This window comes from Grammomys surdaster, unplaced genomic scaffold (genome assembly GCF_004785775.1).
Source record: "Grammomys surdaster isolate TR1022 unplaced genomic scaffold, NIH_TR_1.0 131, whole genome shotgun sequence".
Classification (NCBI taxonomy): Eukaryota; Metazoa; Chordata; class Mammalia; order Rodentia; family Muridae; genus Grammomys; species Grammomys surdaster.
The window spans coordinates 7200524-7222463 of NW_021604589.1; the positions used below are offsets into that span (position 1 = coordinate 7200524).

The following is a 21940-nucleotide window of genomic DNA, read 5'->3' on the forward strand; positions in this document are numbered from 1 at the left end:
TTTAAAGTTCATGTCTTATGGATATCTAATTGGCTTGTTCATTATAAAGAAAAAGCAAAGTAGATGGAATCAGTCTCTTCTATAGGTCAAAAAAATCACACTCCACAGAGATACAACTGTCAGAATACATCTTTTTAGTATGAACTGTAGGCTTTGTAACAAATAATGATGAAACTCTATAATTTCGGTATATTTTTTTCTTTTAGAGTTTGTTTCTTTCCTTTTCTTTTTTCCTTTCATTTTCTTTTTTTGAAACAAAGAATCTCATGTAGATCAGGCTTGCCTCTCTCTTTACATAGTCAAGGATGACATTGAATTTCTGATCATTTATTCCCAAGTACTAGTATTGCAGGGCATGTGTCAACACTTCCAGTTTTATACCTACTAGATATCAAACCCAGGGCTTCATGAATGCGAGCCAAACACTTCAGCAACTAAGCTGCCTCTCCAAACCCAATGCCTGGATATTATTCTCTTGAGTTAACAATGCAAGGTGTTTTTGAGATGAGTGTGGTATTTCTAATTTATGTTCTCCTACCTACTTCTTTTTTTTAATCCAGCAGAGAAATAAAGTCAAAAGAAATGATTTGATGAAAGCCCCCTTTTCTGGTTTGATGTCTAAAAACTTCTCTATCTGAAAACTGTCTACTTAGACAAAGTAATAGGTATCGTCATCTCTGTAAGGGTCAGAGGATGAAGGCTGCAAATTTAAAAGCCTAGAAGAATATGTTAGCTCTCAGAGTTGGAAAGGATAGCAGCAAGACTGCTCCCTTAGGATATGTGCTCCTGACATATTTGTTGCTGTGGTTGTTGTTGCTGCTGCTGCTGTTGTTTTTAAATCCTCTTTTATTAACTTGTAGGACTTAAATGTGGGAAAAAATGCCAGCTAGTAAAAGATTCTTCAAGGATGATCATGACTACTTGTTGAAGCAGGAGTGATTACATTTTGACTGCAAAGGAAACATGTTTAATAAATCAAATATCTTTAACAATTTTTCTGAAATAGGAAAACACTTGCTTTGAGACCCAAGAATCCGTGGGAGTTATTTGTCTCTCTTGAATATCACAAAGAAAAAATTTTAGAACTAATTGCCCTGACAAAAGAATTTACACAAAACAAGAGGATTTCTTTTCTTAGAGTTTAATTGAGGTACAAGGATGGTGACCTCTAAGAGCTGAGTCTCATTACAGCAGGGAGAAACTAACAGAATGTTCTGATGCTGTGACCACAGTTTTGTTAACTTTACCACCACTTCAGCCTGTAAGCTATCGGGATTAGTACATTTCACAAGTAATTTGGGGAGCATGCACTCTAAGAAGAGGCATCTCTATTGCTTAAGAATACCATAAAACATTTCCTTTTCCAGGGAAATGGTGATACTTTGAGAACAGATTCTGGAAATATGAGTCCACATGGTGCCTTAAGAATGACAATGACGAAATACAGATTAATTCAATGGGATTTGCACCAAGAGAAATAACATAATGCCCACATCTCTACACAACTTATTCTGTGTAAATTATAATTAGTAGAAGAACTTCTGGTGATAAGATGATGGAAAAATAAATGTCTCATGAATTGGATGAAATAATCAACAATCAATAATACAAAATGTTTCTTGATGATTACAGACCTGTGCACATATAAGCATGCACAATTAATTGACAGGCAATGTTGAATAAATTATAGGGCTATTTTGGGCTTGAATAATTTTTTTTCATATTTTTAGTGTAGGCTGTTTTTCTTTTCCAGAATTTTTATTTTCCCTCTCTGGAATGCTGCTTCCCACTGAAGGAGCTATTACTCCACTCTGGAATCTGTCATGTTTGCTCACCAATAGAACTTTTATCCAATAAAGCAGCAGCTCCCAACCTGTGGGTCACATCCCTTTGGGGGGGGGATTGAACAACTCTTTCACAGGGGTTTCATGTCTGATATCCTGCATATCAAATACTCACACTACAATATATAACAGTAGCAAACTTAGTCAAGAAATAGCAATGAATATAATTTTATGCTTGTTTGTCACCACAACATGAGGAAGTGAATTAAAGTGTCATAGCACTAGGAATCTTGAGAACCTCTGCAATAAAGTGTTTTACCCAAAGTAAAACATTCAGAGGGTGGGAGAGTCAGGAAGAAAGGATTCCCTAAACCCTGTAGTCACCATATCAATTATTGAAGAAAACACCAACATAATTCAAAGGGTCCTGATAAGAGCAACCTTATCCCCTGAAAACTGAACTAAACATTAGCTTTTGAAAGGATAGATGAGGTCATCCTTTGCTCATCTGTACTAACACCTAGTAAAATGTTCACAAAGGCATTTCTTTATTTGGTTTTAGTCAGCTTTTTCCAGATGTGTCTCTAACACTGAACTCATGAGTCCCTCAGAGGAACAGATAGTACCTGGTCATCTAGGCTTACTTACTTTCCCCAACAATGTGTGATTAATCAATCACTGTTGGGTGGACAGACGGATGAATGGATGGGCAACTGGAAAGATGGATGATGAATCCACTTTCTAGAAAAAAGATGATATGTAAACAGATAAGTGTTATAAATAATAATCCCAAGCCAAGGAGAATAGTCATGTGCTATGATATAATAAGCCTGGATAAAATAAAATAAATCTTTGTGTTAGAATAGAAAAGAAACATCTATGCTAGTTCTTTTTCTAAATATCTAGACTTTACCCAATGCCATCTCTTGTACAACAGAATTGCAGTGGACCCATGGATCTCCCATCCGTAGGAAGATACTTCCTTTTGCTGCTAGAGATGCTCTCCTAACATTTCTTTGGATGGATATTAAATACAGAGTAGGCAACTCAAAGTACAAGGGCCAGTTTGGAATTCATTACATTGTCTCATTTTTCTGGTTTTGATTGGGGTTTTGGCTGCCTTGTTCTTATTAGACCCTATCTGTTTTCCAGGGTGAACTTACCAGGCAAATTTAACTTGCATGGATAACATTAATCATTGGAAAGTAGCAGATATTGAGCAGGGATACAACGAATAGTTCCCTTGTGGCAGAGACTATTAGTAATATAATTACATCTTTATCAATAGTCCAGCTCCAAACTAGGAATAAAATACAGGATTTAGCCTTTCCCTTACCTTAGTATTTAGAGGTTAACAACCTGTGAAGAAGAAATAATGAATTTTCACTTTAGTAAGAAATAAAATAGTGTAAAAAATTATTTTGAGACAGATCGTAATATATTTACCAGGCTAGCCTCAAACTCCTATATCTCTACTTGCCTCTGCCTCCCTAGTTCTGGAACTAAAGGTATGCATCACCACACCATGCTTGTATTGCACATTTTTATAATATATTCATAGATTTTTTAACTTGCTTGATATGTAGTTATACATATACATGTACACATAATTCTATGTTATCTATATTTGAGGAAATATTTTAGCTTATCAGCATAGATGTGAGATGTTTACAAATAAAGTTGTGTAGAAACTTGAGTTCTCAGATAAAGGTGAAAAATATGAGGTTTGAATAATTTATGTAGAAAAGAATTTAGAGATACCACCACGACTCTAAGATGATTTAATTACCCACCTACGAAACCATCACCAGGGTGGTAAAAATAAAACTGACTGAGACTCTTAGCTGGCTACTCCCTCTTTAACAAGTATGCTCCACCAAAATAGCAAGCACAATGAATGTTTTGTGTCAGTTTGGACATGTGTTTTTCTTCAGATGAGGGAGATGGCAATAGTAGATTATTTCCATCGTTTCAACCAGGTCAGAAACTATGACTTTGTGAGTCATTCCCCTTCGTGCCACAAATTTGAGTTTCAGATTCTGTGAAACATCTTAAGAAGCAGCCCAGGCATCCGTTTTCTTACACTTAACAAATGAATTTTCAATCTTTATTCAAATATAGTTGGTATGAGGGAGAAGCGGCTTTTAAAGGTCATTTTGAATTTTTGAATAATTTTAGATGTACTATAAAATTACAGGAATGATACAGCATTTTATTGTAAGGCTGCCCATATTTCCCTGAGTAATATATTATACTACCCTTGGTGTATTAGCACCAACAGAATGATAGACTTAATTCATATTTGCATCAATTTCCTGCTAATATCCTGACTTTGTTTCAGGATCTAATCCAGGACACTGTGTTATGTTGAGTTGGACATTCTTTCCTTTCTTCTGAAAAAAAATTGTTTTCAGTCCAAATAGGTTCTGTAGATAGCATGACTTGTTTAAAAAGAAATAACATTGCTATCTTCCCTGGAAGCTGAGTAGCATCCATTCATGCCACCACTCATAACAATGTGTTTCACGTCATCTTAGCACCCAAGTAAGGAAGAAAATCTTCCATGGAGGGGAACAGAAGGTTGTTTACTCCAGGGACTCATCCTAATCCTAAAATCTATAGTCTTGAACATTTGTTTCAAGGATTATTAACTATAGACAGATGCTCATCCCTTTAAAAAAATCGAAGGAAATTGCTCTTCTTCCTGAAATCTAATCCAGTATTTAAAATCTTAATAACTTGTAAACATTTTGATACTGTTCTGTCTAAAACCCAATTGGAGACTGGGTATAAATTGGAGGGAAAAACATGAAGATTTAAGTCACATAGCTTGTGCCCATTTTTGTGTTCTCTACATAGAGTTACACAGAAAGCAGTGGTTCTCAACCACAGAAATTTTGTTGCCTGTGGATTGGTAATCCCCAGAAACATCATTGGTAGTGGCAACAGAATGTAAGTGGATACTCTGGCACCTAAGAAATTAAGGCAAATTTAGGCTATGTAGCCTAAAATACACAGGGAAATTGACCATAATAAAGAATTACCTAGATTCATATATTACTAGTGCCCAGACTGAGAACTCATGGTATAGAATATGTGTAGTGTGTAAAGGGCCAATTTCTATTCTACCACCCACAAGTCTCCATGTAATTTGTCCTCACTTTTTTTCACTAAGTTCTCCACATTCCCTATGAATTCCTTTGGTTTGCTTTCTCTGAGAGCCTGTTTTTCTGGTACTACTAAGTAGTGGTGCAGCTGTGGCTGGGAAACAGAGGAGGTGGTGCCAAAATCATTCTGCCAAATTTTTCTCAGGATATTTTTTAAAGGATTGAACAAGCTAGAATCTCCCTTTCAGGCTCAAATGGGTTTACACACTCCAATGCCTGTCACATATTATCAATGGGCATAGTAGTACAGGATCCAGTGCCCTCTGCTGACTTGAGATGAGTGTGAGAAAGGTGAGAGACTTCACACTTCCAGCTCTTCTGCCTTTCCTGAGACGCTCACACTCCAGATCTGTGTGGGAAATAAACAAGACTTTACATCAGGTCTCAACTGTTATAAATCATTGTGCATTGCTCTTCACCTGAGCAATAGTGGCCTGGATATGGCTGGTTTGTTCCTACTTTGGCTATATTCTTGCCCATGTCTGTGGTAGAACCAAAGGAGAGCAGGCACCTACTAATTCTTTGAGTTCATTTCAGCATTATGTGTATGGTACCTCTTCTCTTTTGTTAGTTGTTTTTCAGCACTGTTACTAAATATCCAAATTGAGCCTGGAGATGGATCAGTAGTTCAGAGAACCTGTTACTCATGCAAAGGACCCAGATTTAGTTCCCACACTAGCATATGTGGCTCAAAACTACATATAATCCCAAAGGATTATAACCCTCTTCTGTAGGTGGACATCAGGAATGTATACAGTACATATACATGCATTTCATCTCTGATGTACATGGTCAATGATTTACATAGATCAATGAATAATCAGTACCTACTGAACATATCCTTTAATCTAAGTACATGATATCTACAACTTTATTTTAACCACACAACATTTCTTACAATCAAGCTTATTAAGTCTCCCATTTTATAGATAGAAAGATAAGGAGGTTTGGAGAGATTAAGTAACTTGCCTGTGCAAAGTGGTAAATTCAGAACTTGTATACAAGACTCTCTAGTGTCAAAGTTAATACTCTCCTCCTTTGGCTAGGTGGTAGAGGAAGAAAACATATATGCATATGAGACCAGACATGCATCCTGACATGCCCAAGGTAATTCAAAGTTAGAGAGTGAAGTATATTGGGGAGGGGAGAACACAACAATCTTAACCTCTAAATATTCATGAAGACTAGCATAAGTAATTGTTGATGTGACACTAAAATTTGCATTCTGTTGCATCCACATGCAACACACAGAAAATTTATTCATCTTACAATTTAAAGAACGGAAAAATCCAAAAGTTAAAGCACAAACCTCTCCAAGCCAAAGAATGAAAAGTCAGTGGGATTTAGATTCAAAGTCAAATTTCTGCACTTTCCAAGAAGGCTGATTTTTGAAGACTATGCATAAGAACATATTCTCTTATGGGTATCCATAATGAGAAAAGAAGACAACCAGCCAGAAGGATTGTGTGCATGGGATAGAGCAGTGGGAGAGGAGAATGGTTGAAAACAAAATATAATGAAACATGTATATGAACGTCATAGTGAAATCCATTAGTCTATGTACTAACCTAAAAAATAATAAAATAAAAAGGAGAAAAACATGTGGGTTTTATCCTGGGCTCAGTGGTAGAATACTAGGTTGACATGTGCGAGGTCTTGGGTTCCATCTCTAGCACCACAGAAAAAAAAATCTCTTAAGCTTTAATAGATGGACAATTTAGTTACTCTCTTCAGCCAATTGTGTAAAGTGAGGAATTAAAGGATGTTTAGAAAGAAATTCTATTACTGGACCAAACACATTTGGTGATATGAACCAGCATGAAAGAAAGCATTACAAAGTTAAACCACCAACAATTCTATTTGGAGAACAGATTAGAATCTTATGTAGTTAGTGTGTTTTATTATCTGTGTACATATATTAAGTCACAATTGTCCCTATTAGCTAGATCAACTCCTAGATGTTTAAGATATAAACACATCAAGGATAAAAGCAATCAGTGGTGCTTTGCTATAGTACAACTGATTTGCATGCTTTTCCCCTTACGCAAATCTCATGACCCCAGAGGTGAAAAATCCTACTATTTTATTTCTGTGGGAAACTTTGGAAGGGGAAAGGTATTAAATGTGCCTGTTAACTATTTTGTGGGGTTCCTTCACTTCTAAAAACTCACAGAGGTGGAGGAGGAATTGGCAACATCTGCAGCCCCAAGAGGAGTTCAGGAATTCTCATTACATTCAGAGCGCTTATTCTGTTATTTCCTGCTATCAGAGTCATGTTTTGTAAATTTTATTGGGTGGTATCACTTTTTACTACATATTTTAGTATGTACTGCAAGACAAATTCTTAATTCACTTTTAAACAATACCCTTGGGTATGAACTCCATCTTTGTTATTTGAGCCCAGTGTGGATTTCTGATCCACACTTCCTGTAGGGTAAGCTGAACAATCACAAAACATGCTCTGGCAACAATAAATGCCAGTATTTTATGATGACATCTCAGGAATTTAATTACACCTGCCAACCAATGTGAGTGGTATCTTTACTATTTGGTGAGATAAGGAGACTATTAAGTACATTTGTTAAAAGTATCATATGCTAAAAGGGACTGTTCCTCTACTTAGAGTACACTTTTGAAACAACATCAACATTCATCAATGAATGAAAAATTAAATTATGGGATAGGAATACTGTAGAATAACATGAAAGCTCCAGGTAAAAAGTAGACCTGAATTTATGGACATACACCAGGCTCCACAGTAAGCATTTTCTACACATTGTTACATTAAATTCTCTCAACAAAACCATAGTTCTCACTATTTAGGTATGAGCATTGAGACGTATGCAAAATTCTGCAAATTGTAAATAGGATGGTAGTAGTAAGGCCTGAATTCTGTCAACCACCAAATCAATTTCCTTTTCCAATTACACTGTAGGAGCTTATAAATGTCAATGCTATATGTGTGTATAGTTGATTCTGTCATGGAGATTTTATTCAAGATGAACAGTGACTTGCATAAACCCGGAGAACAGGAAAAGCCTTATGTAATAGTAAAAACAAACACATCTGGACGTCAAAGCTGAATTACATATGGAAGAGAGCTGTTTCTAGCTCGTCCCATGATCGAAAGAACATGTAAGAATGTATTTCAAGGCTAGTTACATGGGCTACAAGTTGTTGGTTTTTCAGGTGGTTTTTGTTTATTCCTCTGTTTACAGTGTTAAATTATATGAGTGAAGTAAGATGTCAACTATAATTGTAATGTGAAAAATCACTTGAATACTTATATTTTTTATACAACTTCTTGTCCTTTTACTATTCGCAGATGGACAAAAAAGAAAGAAATCTTTGAGAAAGAAACTGGATTCACTAGGGAAGGAAAAGAACAAAGACAAAGGTAAAAGACCAAATAACAAAAGCATTTCGCAGGGAGCATGCTGGTTGTATTGGGTTGAGATTTTGAATTGCATAGATTTACGTGGTTGGGCTCTATTATGTCAACTTCATTTCTATAATGAAATGTCACTGAGAGCCATTTGAGTCTGCTTTTCTGTGTTTGAGTATCCCTGTGCTGAACTGCTGGGTTCAGCTTGTTTGAGCAGTTGGTGACTGCAGCCAAGGTTGTGGTTTCAATTAATCTGTCCAATCAGCTATGCCTAAAGAGGACCTGTGTTGAGTAGCCATGGACAGCATGTCTAATACTACCCAGCTGTTTGGCAAATACAGACAATTAAGCAGGACTAATTAAATGAGAAAGAGTTTGAATTGACCTACCATGACTACAGAAAAGTAACAGTCTCCATCTCGTGGCTTACTGAAGGTAGGCCATCCTCAGCAATTTTGTTAGATCACAGGATACTTGGTTTGGGTCCCATATGATTTCCGCAATTACTGTCTTTCTTCATACCAATGTGTATCCATTTCCATAGCTATTTAGGGAAATGACACTTGAACCATTCTTTCAGACACATTTATAGTCAGTATGAGTTTGCACTCTTTAGTTGTAAAGGTCACCTGGACCCCATTACTATAGTCTATTACTTTATGACTTGTTCTTATAGTCTTATACAAACTGATTGTTAAATGGTATAATTGTGTAAACATATGTTCATTTTATATGCCACAGTGAATGAATGTTGAATGAAGAAAGCCATATTTCTAACTTTGAAGTTCTCATCTATAGTTATTGCATTTATGCCCATAGTGGAAAGCAATGTATTTTTTAAATAAATGTATTACAAATTGCATTTGATGAGCCTTATTTCTAAAATGGATAACAATCTATACACACATAGCTTAAACTGTGCTTTAAGGGTTATGATATTTGGTTCATAATATTTAGATACAAAGTATGCTAAATAATGGAAATCACTGTTTTGCTTCCCTTGGAGTGTAGTCTCTCTTCCTTTGTGCTAGGGACAATGTAGACCTGAAAAACATTGTGGCATATGTCATACTATGCAGTGTGAGATGTTTAGCAGCATCCTTGGTCTATACTAAGTGCCAGTAACATTTCCTGTAGCCAGACTGTGCTCAGGCTTCTAAATGTGAACCTCAACTTGGACAAAATTCGATAAAAATGTTAGTAATCCAAGCCTGTAGCTACAAGATAAAATCATGTCTGTAATGACGAAATATCCTATGGCCCAAGGCATAGGGATAAAGTTCAGTAATAGAATGCTTGTCCGGTATGCACAAGACCACTTGCTCTGTCCCCAGAATCCCCCAAAATACAAAGAAAAGAACACTTAATGACCAGATCTTAGCAGCATTGAATCTGAGTGCATTGATATGCAAGGATGTCACAGACATAAGATTATTTTTTCTTTTTACAAAGTTCCAATGTATAACTTCTAACATGAGAACTGTGATTATATTTGCCATAATACTCAGCAGGATGTGAACTACTTCAGCAGATTTTGCTACTAGAATAATGAAATCAAAGGGTTGGCTAGCTGCATAGCCATTGTCTTATAAATATTCACTATATTTATTATATATTTTATCTTTTATAATTCCACAAGTATATATTATAGTATATTGTATTATGATCATATTCATCGCCCTTACCTTCTCTCATTCTCTCCAACTGATCCCTCCTTCTTTCTAACTAGTCACCTTCCTATATTCCTGTCTTTTATTAGTGCAAGTCTTATGCATGTACACACGGATGCTATGTGTTCATGAGTGAAATGAGCATGCTATATGCAGAAGACAGCATCTCACAAAATTATTTCCCAGCCTCTAGATCTTACATTCTTTCCACTCCATCTTCCTTAATGTCACCAAGGCTTTAAAGGAACAATATAGATGACTTATAAGTGCTTTAGCAATTAGCAACAATAGGACCATCCCCATTTATGGGGGCATATTCCAAAGATATTCCATCACTGACACAAATTGTGGCTAATAGCAGACCAATGTGCAGAATACTTCCCTATGCACACCTATGGTAAAGGATAATTTATTAATTAGGCAATGTAGAAGATTAACAAAAATAACCATTAATAAACCAATTATTACAATATACTGTGATAGAAACCATTTAAAACATATGACTTTCTTATTTGGTAATTTTCCATTTAATTCTACTGCAGTTTGCTGTGGATAAATCAAACATTGAAAAATGAAGAGAACTATTTGAACAATTGGTTATTGTTGACTTTGCTTTACTCTAGAATAATAATATTGATGTTGATATTTACATACACTAAAGATGTTGGGTGGTTCTTTAGAACCCTTTCAAACTATGGTATATAGGATGAGATTCTTTGGCAGGGAGAAATTGATGTTTGCATTCTCTCTCTCTCTCTCTCTCTCTCTCTCTCTCTCTCTCTCTCCTCTCTCTCCCTCTCTCTCTCTCTCTCTCTCTCTCTCTCTCTCTCTGTGTGTGTGTGTGTGTGTGTGTGTGTGTGTGTGTAGATTCAGTAGAAGTTTGGTGGTATTCTGTATTGACATATAAGAAGCTGAGTGGAGGAATCTCTTGGTGGTTCCAAAGGAAGGGTCCATCATCCATCCATCTAAGGAGAAGAGTACCAAGTTTAACTGGATGAAGTTTGTTCTTTCAGTTAGCTTTGGTGTTTAAAAACAAGGTATTCTAGAATTAACTGAAGAGTTACCCCATTACAGCTCTTCAAAACATAAAGTCTTGTCCATGTCAACCCTGGAAGTCATTACCTGGCTATCTTGGGAAACAGAAACTCAGAATGTCTGTGTGCTGATGTGGCATATTTGGAATCAGTTCATGTTATTTCCTTCCCTTTGAATATTAGTGTTTGGATTAATAACAGATGTACACGTGAAAAATGATCATCATTGAAATTCAAGAGGGAAAGAAAGAAAACAGGAAGCTCTGAATGACCTCTCGGGTTAGGCCATCTAAAAATAAAGAAGAGCAGCTCTTCACAGATGACCTGCTCTTCGAATTAAAAAAAAGAAGTGATTCACAAATATTTGATGTGCTACTATATTAATTGATTTTATCAGCATGAATCGTGTATTGCGTGGTATTTAATTGCTTGATATAAAAATATAGAACAGATCATAAGACATTCCTGCATCTATGCTGCAGCTTAAAAAAAAAGTCCATCTAATTTTTGGTTTCTATATGGAAACTAATTTAAGGTTGACATTGGTTTGCAAAACATAATTTCATGCAGAAGATTTCCAAGTCCCTAATCTCTTGTAGTTTAATTATTTGGCAAACAAAGGAACTTTCAGAAATTCAGACTATTTCTTTCTAGTCTCAAAAAAAGAGAGAGATTTTGAGGGAGAGCTAAATAACTAAATACATAATTTTTATATAAAAGCCCTACTTTAATCCAGTTTCTAAGCTTGCCTAATCAAGGCACATGGGGGCTATGTATTACTATGGCATAATTGCACCATGGTACACTGACAATATCATCATAAAAAGATCAGTTTTATTGTATAATTTTTTTCTTCTACCAAAATTGAATTCTGTAATATCTTATGGTTACTTACTGTCAAGGTCACTATACATGAACTGTGAAGTAAAACTTATAAAAGACTACTTGCTGCAGTTTCTATTTTTGCTTCATATTAAGTATTAATACAAAATGTAAGAATTAATTACATGTAGAAATTCTCCAAGGATCCTGTGACGGCTAAATGCCCCAGCGTGGGGGAATGCTAAGCCACTGAGGTGGGAGTGGGTGTGTGTGGGAGCACCCTCATGGAAGCAGGGGGATGGGATAGGTGGTTTACAGAGGTAAAACCAGGAAGGAGGATAACATTTGAAATGTAAACACATAAAATAACCAGTAATAAAAAAAGAAATTCTCCAAGGAAATGGATTTAATACTGTCAATAAAAGCCATCCTTATGGGCTATGAACACATCAGAAAGGATGAGATGGGAGGTGGAGATAATGGATTCCCTAGAAACTTACTACCCAGTTAGCCTGAAAAACTTGGCAAATTTCCAAGCCAGTTAGATATCTGGTCTGATATGAAAGAGAGTAAGGACTTGAGGAGGGAAATCAAATTTTTCTGATCTCCTCATGTACATATGCAAATCCAAAACCCTAAACCGTACACTGTCACAGATAGACAGACACACACACCCACGAACGCACACATGCACACACACACACATGTGGAGTGGTGGGCTGTGAGAGGCAGTGGGGTACCCAGTTGAGTCTGCTTCAAACCCTGGTGACTCTAATGGGACAGTTTGAGTTCAGCCTTGCTCCTGGGCCCTGGTTCCTTTCACTTATCTTCAGTCATCCACAGCCCCTCCCAAAGAAAGGTTTGTGGCCTTTGGTCATGTAGCACAGGTAGGGGGCATGACTACAGGCCGCAGAGCCTCAAGAGATCGCCATATTAATGAGATAACTAAAGGCCAGAGGACATAGTCAATTAAGCAATTCTTCAATTAAGCATTTTTCCCAGATAAGATCCTCCTCCTACTTGCAAAAATTACTTAACCTCAGGCCTGCCCTGAGTAGACAGGGTACAGCTTCATCCACTTTCCAGCCATGGAGTCCACCAACTCAAGCAAGCTAGCTGAGCCAGCCAAGACTCAGCTAAGCAAGTCACCATGACCAAGAGTCTCATCCACCCTGCACCCTGCGGGGCACCACCAGAGCTTCTCCCCATCTCCCCTTTTGGCTGCACCCCCGGCCCCCCCCACCCCCCAGTCTCCCACATCTCAGTCCTTTTGCTGCTTCTCAGCTGTGCCTGGGAGCCCAAGGGATGGGACCAGCCTGTCTCTGGCCAGCTGCCACAGCCTGGGGACTCCCAATTCAAGAGCTCCGGCCCACACGAGATCTCAGACTGGGATCTCCCCATGTTTGGAGTGGAGCTCTGTGGCTTCCATAGCCTGTCCCTGGGTGGAGTGAACTCAATCAAATTCCCACGCTTCTGCCCCCCATCCCCCAGCCATGGCCCTAGCCGCTTAGGGTGGCAGATACATGGGATCCATGACTCAGCCCAACAAGACCCACACCCATGTGCTAGCTACAGCTCCCCCCGACACACACACATACACATACACAATCATACACATAAGCAATTACTAGAGATAAAAATGACTAGGATGTATGTAGTTCCAGTAAAAGGAAGGAAACAGCTCAGGCTAGCTCAGAGAACTTTCTGAACTACAGCACAACTTTTGATCTACATGATAACAGCATTGTAACATTATCAAATATGCTAAAGAAGAAGCAATTTCGTGGTGTTTTAAATCAAACTATCATGCTACATTGTACGACACAAAATTGGAGTGGAAGCAACAACAGCACAAAGGAAAGGAGGCTGAGCAGTTTGAAAGCTATTTAGAAATTCAGAAGCAAAGGCAATGATGCCATGGATTGATGATTATGGTGCAGGCAGAGAGAAGTAGGCAACAAAAGAAGATAACATGAAGATGGTATGGCAAGACAATGAAATAGAAATGAAATATGAAATGGAGAGAAGTGTTAATGTATGACTTTCAGAAATCTTATTTACCCGTGAAGAGCAGACACCCCTAATAATTGAAATCAATGTCTAATAACCAAAGACTAGGAATGAGACATGCCTTGGGGATATACAGGTGTAAAGGAATATTGATCAGTGGAGGATGAATGAGAGCTGAAGATAGAAATAAAGTATAAATTCTGGGGAAAACAAGGTCCAGCATAGGACTAAGGGAGTGGGTGACAAAGGTGGTATACAGGGCAAAGGTTGGGAGAGGGGAAGAGGACAAGGAAATATGAAAACAGTCATGTGAGCTATTGATGTGGCCTGGCAAGCCACTAAGTTTTATGGAAGATTGGGGGTTTAAATGTGAGTCAAAGTCAACAATAGTAGAAAACAACAAAGAGTAAAGGACAAAGAGAAGCTTGTGTTAGTAAGCTTCTGCTACAGGTAGAAGGGTGGGGCTAGGAAGGGAACAGTTGGGAGTAAAATGGAAATCTCATCACCTTTTGACCTCGTGTTCCATGAGAAGGAAGAGACAAGCACAGCTAATATCCTGGTGCAACACATGGCTCAGATTACAACATAATACTAGTTGTTCCTAGCCACAGCACAGTGAGTCTTAGGTAATATCTTTGTCATTATAAAAATCCTATTATCAAGTCTTTGCAAAGAATCTTCAGGTTTCTCTGACATACTCACCAAAACACAAACAAACAAAAAGATTTGAACTCAGATAGTCTTATGTACCCAATTCTTTACTGGCACAAAATAACAATTTTTTCCAAATAGAGTTTTAATGAGTTTTTTTTTTTTATTTCAAAATAGTTGTACTTTTAAGAAGCAAAAAAAAAAAAAAATCATAGCTCCTTCCTAGAATGTTATAAAGATCTCAAGGCAACATCCCACAGTTTGCAACTTAGTCTACTTTGTGAAGCTTTGTGAGAGTCCTTGGGGAAAGCAGCAAGGAACTAAAGAGGCCACATGAAAATTCTAGCATTGAAATAATAAGCTGAACCCTAACAGAAACCTACCACATCAGAAAGAAAGAAATGCCCAAGTTTTCCTGGCTATGTCTTTCAAATGAGATCAAAGGAAGAGTAAATATCAGGAGAAAACAACTTCAATTGTTTCTTGTTTAATTTGTATTCAATTATTACAATTTATAAACACAGTGATATACTTTCAGATACTAAAAACGCTAGATTAGAGGAGCTGTAGAGATAACTCAGTGGTTAAGAGCATGAGATGCTCTTTCAGAAGACACAAGTAGAGTTTTCAAATCCCACATGGTAGCTCACAACTCCATGTAAATCCAGTTCCATAGGATCGAACACTCTATTCTGGCCTCTGTGAACACTTGCATGCATATGCACACACCTACAAATAGGCAAACTGTAGGCTCCAAAGTAAAATGTCTTTTTCCCCAGAGATACTGGGAATCACTAAATAGCTTTAATTGGGTTTCCTTATATGAAAAAATGTTTATGAGAGGACCCAAGAACCCCCATTGTAGAGCAAGTCTCTGTCATGCATGTGCCTACATTACCAGACCCATGTCACATGATCTGTTTCAAAGTCCTCTTTGTTGTTTCTATCCCTAAGTCATACCTGTATCTTCTATGTGGCTGTCCAAACTTTGTGAAGAATATCTGATTATTATAAGAAATCGTCCAAGTGCACAGACTATCATCTGGAACTGATCTTTGCCTCTAGTTTTGCTGGCGATAGGAATGCAGTGATATTCTTACCTCAAAAACGAAAGGCATAGCACTTTAGACTGGCATATGCCCCATAGTTCACTGATAGAGCAAGTTCCTCTGAAAATTCTGCAGATGAACTTAGGATATTTTACTTCAAAACAAGTTGCACCTTTTGATGGGATCAGAGGTATATGACTTTAAAGTACCATTTCTGTTCTTAATGGAGACTTGGCTATTAGCCTAGCTTAAAATGTTACCATGGATCAAGCAGGAAAACCTTTTAAAGGCTCTTTCCACCTGGTTTAATGTTAGCTTTTTGCTAAAAGAACAAATAACCTTAGAGTTATTTTCCCTTGATCATTTCAGTTTCAATCACAGGGCTTATAAAAAAAAAAACAGGGCTCTCCTAAGCTCCAATTTGCTGAGGCTGTAAGATATGTAATTTTGAGGCTAACAAGAATAATGTACTTAATTGAATATTAATACTTCTCATATAAATCTAAAATGCTACTAATAAAATGTCTATCACTGAGTATTTAATATATATGAATACACATGGATTGATTACAGTGATACAGACAGTAGCTGTATATATTGCCAAATGAAGCCAAAGAGTTCTGTATTGTGCCTCTTTCCCAAATGATCCCTAGTAAGGAATTCCAAAATATCCTGGGTCTCCCACAAGCTATATTATGGTCAAGTTCACGTCTGCATGTGATCATCAGGAAGTCTGAGTCTAGATCATAAAGGGAGTGCTGTAACCCAGATGGGTACAAACTTCTTAAAGTGTTCCTAAATTGCTTTTCTGCCCCTTAGGTCATTACTTCCTACACTGCCTTAAGCATATCTTAAAGTATATCTACTGATTTTCAACCGTGGGTTTGTTCATCTTTCTTTTATTTACATCAAAGTCAATATCTTATAATTATTTACATGTCTGATTCTGCACGTCTCCTCCCTACCTCAGAACCCCTTGTGAGAAAGGACTTGAGGTCTCATTTTTAGCACTCTCCCAAATTGTGAAACTTGACCTAGCAAATAGTAGGTGTCAATCAATATTTGTTGTGGCTTTCTTATGCCTTCAAAGACTTCTAAAGCATATAAATTGAAGAGTAAGTTTGCAAAGATGTGTGCTCATGAGTATGAAGTACTGTTTATATTCTGTTCAAATGTCAAAATTCTTAGGAAAATTATTTTCTTTAAAACAGACTTGAGTGCCTGAAGAAATATTAGAGACCTCCTATTCTAAAGTGTGTGTTTGTACCTACTAGCTTCTTTCACTGAAATGAAAACTTGATCCATTTTGTTCAACAATACAAAGCCATCCGAGTATGCATCAATTTTTGGAAAATGATAATTTGACTTTGTCTACTTTTCTGGATGAACTGTAAATGAACATGCTCTCCTGTCTGGACCTTTCCTGGATGTAAATATTTAATTTTTTCCCTTGTAGAATTCATCCCACAGGCATTTGGAATGCCCTTATCCCAAGTCATTGCTAATGATCGGGCATATAAACTGAAGCAAGACATGCAGAGGGAGGAACAGAAGGATGCATCGGATTTTGTATCTTCTCTCCTCCCATTTGGGAATAAAAAACAAAACAAAGAACTCTCAAGCAGTAACTCATCTCTCAGCTCAACCTCAGAAACACCAAATGAGTCTACATCCCCGAACACTCCGGAACCAGCTCCTCGCGTCAGGAGAAGGGTGAGTTGGCCAGGATCTCCTCCGACTCTGAAAAAACTGAAAATGAGTAAGGTTACCCTTTGAATCTCTACTAATATGAAAAGTTGACACATTGTAGATATCTCTTGCAATAGGGAATAACCAGTAGTGTCCATGTGGCAGCTAACCTCCCTTTCCCTCCTAGTTAACTTTGTACACAAATATTCCACACTACTGCCATTGATGCTGGTCTTTTATTATCTCCTGATGTCTTGCTAGACTTCCTGCTCAGACAAGTATACCCTGCAACCTATGGGCCACAATAGAATTTGTCTCCCCCTTAAATGCAACTGTACAATTCTATGCAGTCTTGTTAAAAATCCATGCTGAATCAATGTGGTGCCAGTGACGCAGTGTGCATTGCCTTCTAAACTCTGGGCTCTTTGCCTGTTAACTGCAAACCTACAAAGCTGAGTTTGCCAAGCCGCATGGGTGGTAATCAGCATAGTTACTGCATGTCCTATGACACTAAAAAGGTCTTTCCCTTTCTTTTAGGTGTTGGGCTGGAAATATTTGCCACCTCCAGACATTAAAGACTGCCCTAGTTAAATATACAGCTACTAACATTTAAGAGCTGTTCCAAAGTAGGCAGACCCGAGGCCCTGCTATTTTTTATGATATTGACTATGATTTAAAGAGGAAAAGCTGACAAAATTATGGAATATTTCAATTTTCCAGATGAATTTGTTCTTCTAAGCCTGCAATTGTCTTAGACTGTTTATAAATCCAAATAACAGTAGCACCAAAAACTCTAAAATAGAGATTTTTGAGAACCTAGGAACTAGGCAATGGACTTCCTAGTGTCCCTTTTTCTGTACAGGCCCTACCAGGACTCTAATAGCTAACTTCTTACCACACACTTCATCCAGGATGGATGGCCATACTCTCCTATATGCTTGGGTTACAGGCATATAACACAACATTCAGTTTGAATCTTCTTGTGTTTAAAATGTTCTTACTAGAGCTATAGTTGAGAAATTTTTTTATTCACAAGACTTCTATAACTTTACCTCATTCATTGAGTATGCATTTTGTGTTTCAAAACATGAAGTGGTTGAATCAAAATATTTTAATCATATGTTTCCCATCTCTTGTCTTCCACTTGGAAAAGTCTGTGTATTGAAATCATAGCTAACAATACTTACCCTATGTTGTAGAGATTTCCTAGCTCTTTAAAGGGCATTTAGTTTTTCTTCTTAGTATGTCAGCAATAAGCAAATATGTCAGTAATAAAAAACATAACTACATCAAGCAGTATTATCTTTTGAGAGATATGGTCCTCCATGAATTTTTATTGAATGGCCTCTACAAGCAGCTGGGTTTTTTTGTTCTGTTGCCTGTCCCTTCTACAAGTCTGTGCATCACTTACAGGGCGCTATGTCTGTGGATTCCATCACCGATTTGGATGACAACCAGTCTCGACTACTAGAAGCTTTACAGCTCTCCTTGCCTGCTGAGGCTCAGAATAAAAAAGAGAAGGCCAGAGATAAGAAGCTAAGTCTGAATCCTATTTACAGGCAGGTCCCCAGGCTGGTAGACAGCTGCTGTCAGCATCTGGAAAAACATGGTAAGTAGACTTGTCATCAGCCATCAGTGATCCAAGCATCATCCCTATATTCAATTCTGTGTTTCTTTGAGAAAGTGCTAGACAACTCTTCCTTTGATGAATAAAGTACACCATATAAGTGTTGACTTAAGAAGTTACTAGGATCAACAAGACTAGGAGGTCTGATGCTATTTGAAATTCTCCAATCCTAAGAGTCCTCACAAGGGGCTCTGAGCAATTGTTTTAGGAAAGGATCACTTGTGTTGGACTAGGATCTCCTTAAAATAGAGCAAAGTCCTGTGGATGTTCTTTGAGTTTATTTACAACATTTTTTTTGGCAAATGAAGTTTTGCGTTTTGTACATATCTACACTTAATGTCTCCAGCCATCCATTTACAACTCAATTCCTGTTAAAAGGATGACTTTAATATGATGAATAGTTCTTTAATTTGTTTTTGAAATTTAGATATTTGGCTCACCAAAATGCCATACAGATAATATCCTTATTTGCTATGGATTTACCACACACTACGGACCTGAGAAAACATCCTTAATTGCTTATTTATTTTAAAGATAATGTGTTTGTTATAATTTTGTTGAGCAAAATGAACAAGATTCTCCAGGGCCTCTTGCTATAGACATTCAATCCCAGAAAAGTAGGCAGCTGGGCAGGAAGTTTTCACGTTCAAAATCTTCCTGTGTCTTCTTGTGGTACAGAGTGAATTCAAGGATTTCCTGGGAAACGTTGTAAAAATCTATCTCAAAATGATAACTAAAAGGAGAGTTCAGGATGCTTCTCAATGGTGTAGCACTTTCGTAGAATGCACAATGCCCTAGGTTAAATTCTCAGTCCTACAATAAAGAAAGAAAAAAAAAGGAAGAAAAGAAGGGAAAAAGTATAAAACAAAGTGTGAACATTGTCATTTATTTCCTAATTATGAAAACAAAGTTTGGTAGAAAAACTATTAAAGAAGTATTTAAATTGCTTAATCTATTCGGTATGTGTAAAAATCACTGGATAAAGAAATGACTTAAACATATTTAAATAGTAGGTTTTGTTTTCAGGACAGAATATTTCATATATACTTTGGACCTAAAAGTAAGATTTAAGCTGCAAGGTTCTGTCTGTATTTCAGGTGCTCATAATATTTCTATCAGATGAACCTAGAATAATAGGATACACATTCAAATTCAAATAGATATTGACTTTAATACTCCAAACAAATAACAAAAATAGCAAACTTTAATACTCCAAAAAGTAAAGGATTTTATATAGTATTTTGGACGTTGTTTTTGTCTTACTATGTGACCCTGTCTCAAAACAAAATAAGACAAATACCAACTTAAAAAGCATTTCTTCCTTAACACTTTATTAGCTTGATTTTGAAATGACTAATAGAAGACACGTGCCACTTTGGTCTTTTAAGTATTTATCAAAGACTATTTTCCTACCCTATCCAAAATTATTCTTGAAAAATTTTGTTAGCTCCATCTATATGTAAGTGCCCACCCATTCTACACTTATATATCATTTCAAATGTCTTCTCTATCCTTAATTTAAAATTCCTTAAGCATCTCAATTTTCCAGAAGGTTTCAAAAGGCAGACAAAAGCGTAAGTGGGAGTTAAGGGATGCTTTTGGGATTCAGGCTGGGTTTAGGGTGGGACCCAATGCTCATTATGCCTGTTCTCATTTCATGACATCTCTAAGTTGAGATTTGGGTACTTCTTGGTTTGGTTTCTATTTCATTTTCTGATGAAAAGAGGTGAGAGATGATCACATCAGTTCCTGAGACAGGACTCAACAAAGTTGCAGTTCTTTGTGATATCAGTATCTTTTTCAGTGTCCACCTTTTTTTTTTTTCAGTGACTGCCTCAAGTCCTGGTTATAGAATAGCTAAACTGTTCTGTGTCTGTGAGGAAAAATCACTTCTAAGGTTATGTCAGATAGAAGCATTATCTATCCAAAAGTGGTCATTGTATTGGTACTTGGACTGGTTATGATTCTCTGAAATCCACCAATACAATTGTTCCATCTTTAAAAAATCCAATTCAAAAGCCAAAACATGTTAGAATAGCTTGGAGAAATATACCTAAAGGAACAGTCCTACCTATGTGACACTTCCCCTCTGATATCTTGATTTTGTAGAAATTCAGGTACTCAGAAGCCATCAAGAATAAGAAATATAAACTTAGCTGATGATAATATTTATAAATTGGCAGGTTATTTTTTCTATTTTGCATATAGAAGAAGAGTTATAGAGTCAATTCATAACTTTTCTTTAAATAATAGCACATATCAGATTATTCTAAGTATTACGTATGTACTAATTAATTAAATCAGTCCATACATTTTGAAGGAGGTACTTAAGGTCTTTTTACAGAGGAAAAAATATGATGTTGTATCCTACTGTGAATTGAATATCATTTCTAGGATTTGTAAAGAAGTAGAAAATATAAATTAGGTTGGATGTTGGTCTCAGGAAGCAAATTAATAACAGTAATAAGGAGGTGGGGTAGATTCCTTATCCCCAAGAAAAGTGTCCATAGTACACATGTAAATAAGTGATAGCCAGCCACATAATACAATTCTCTCAAATCATCTAGAACTTCAGAGTGACACTTTTAAGAAAAAGAACTGATGAATGGGATGTTTATGCTACTGTATTTTCAAACAAAAAATTAAAAAGTAAAAACCCCTTGGAAACACAACTAAAAGTATTAGTACTTAGGGTTGGAGAGATAGCTCAGTAGTTATGAGCACATGCTGCTGTAACAGAGGACCTGAAATCAGTTGCCAGTTCCCACGAAGTAGCTCACAGCCATCCTTAACTCCAGATTCCGAAGATCTGACTCCCTCTTCTGGTCTTTCCAGACACGGAAGATGTGTTACAACATATGTACAGAGACAAAATAAGCACATAAAATAGTATCAAAAGGCAAATAAAACTATTATTTTTGAGATAAATCAAGAATCATTGATACCATGCAGTCATACAATAATTAATACTAATGTAAATGATAAATACAGAATGCCTAAGATACATAAAGGCCCTATGAGGAGAACTACCAAGCATTTACTTTATTATTAC

The 21940-nt window shown here is 36.8% G+C and overlaps 1 protein-coding gene across 3 annotated transcripts in view; it reads left to right on the forward strand.

Annotated features, from left to right (window-relative positions):
* Arhgap6 (Rho GTPase activating protein 6) overlaps positions 1–21940 on the forward strand; it is a 476516-nt gene that overhangs the window by 411660 nt on the left and 42916 nt on the right. For all 3 annotated transcript variants that reach the window (XM_028761629.1, XM_028761636.1, XM_028761643.1), the window contains exons 3-5: positions 8277–8348; positions 17029–17285; positions 18675–18870. In XM_028761629.1, coding sequence (XP_028617462.1) covers positions 8277–8348; positions 17029–17285; positions 18675–18870 — 525 coding nt within the window. The remainder of the gene's footprint in view (positions 1–8276; positions 8349–17028; positions 17286–18674; positions 18871–21940) is intronic.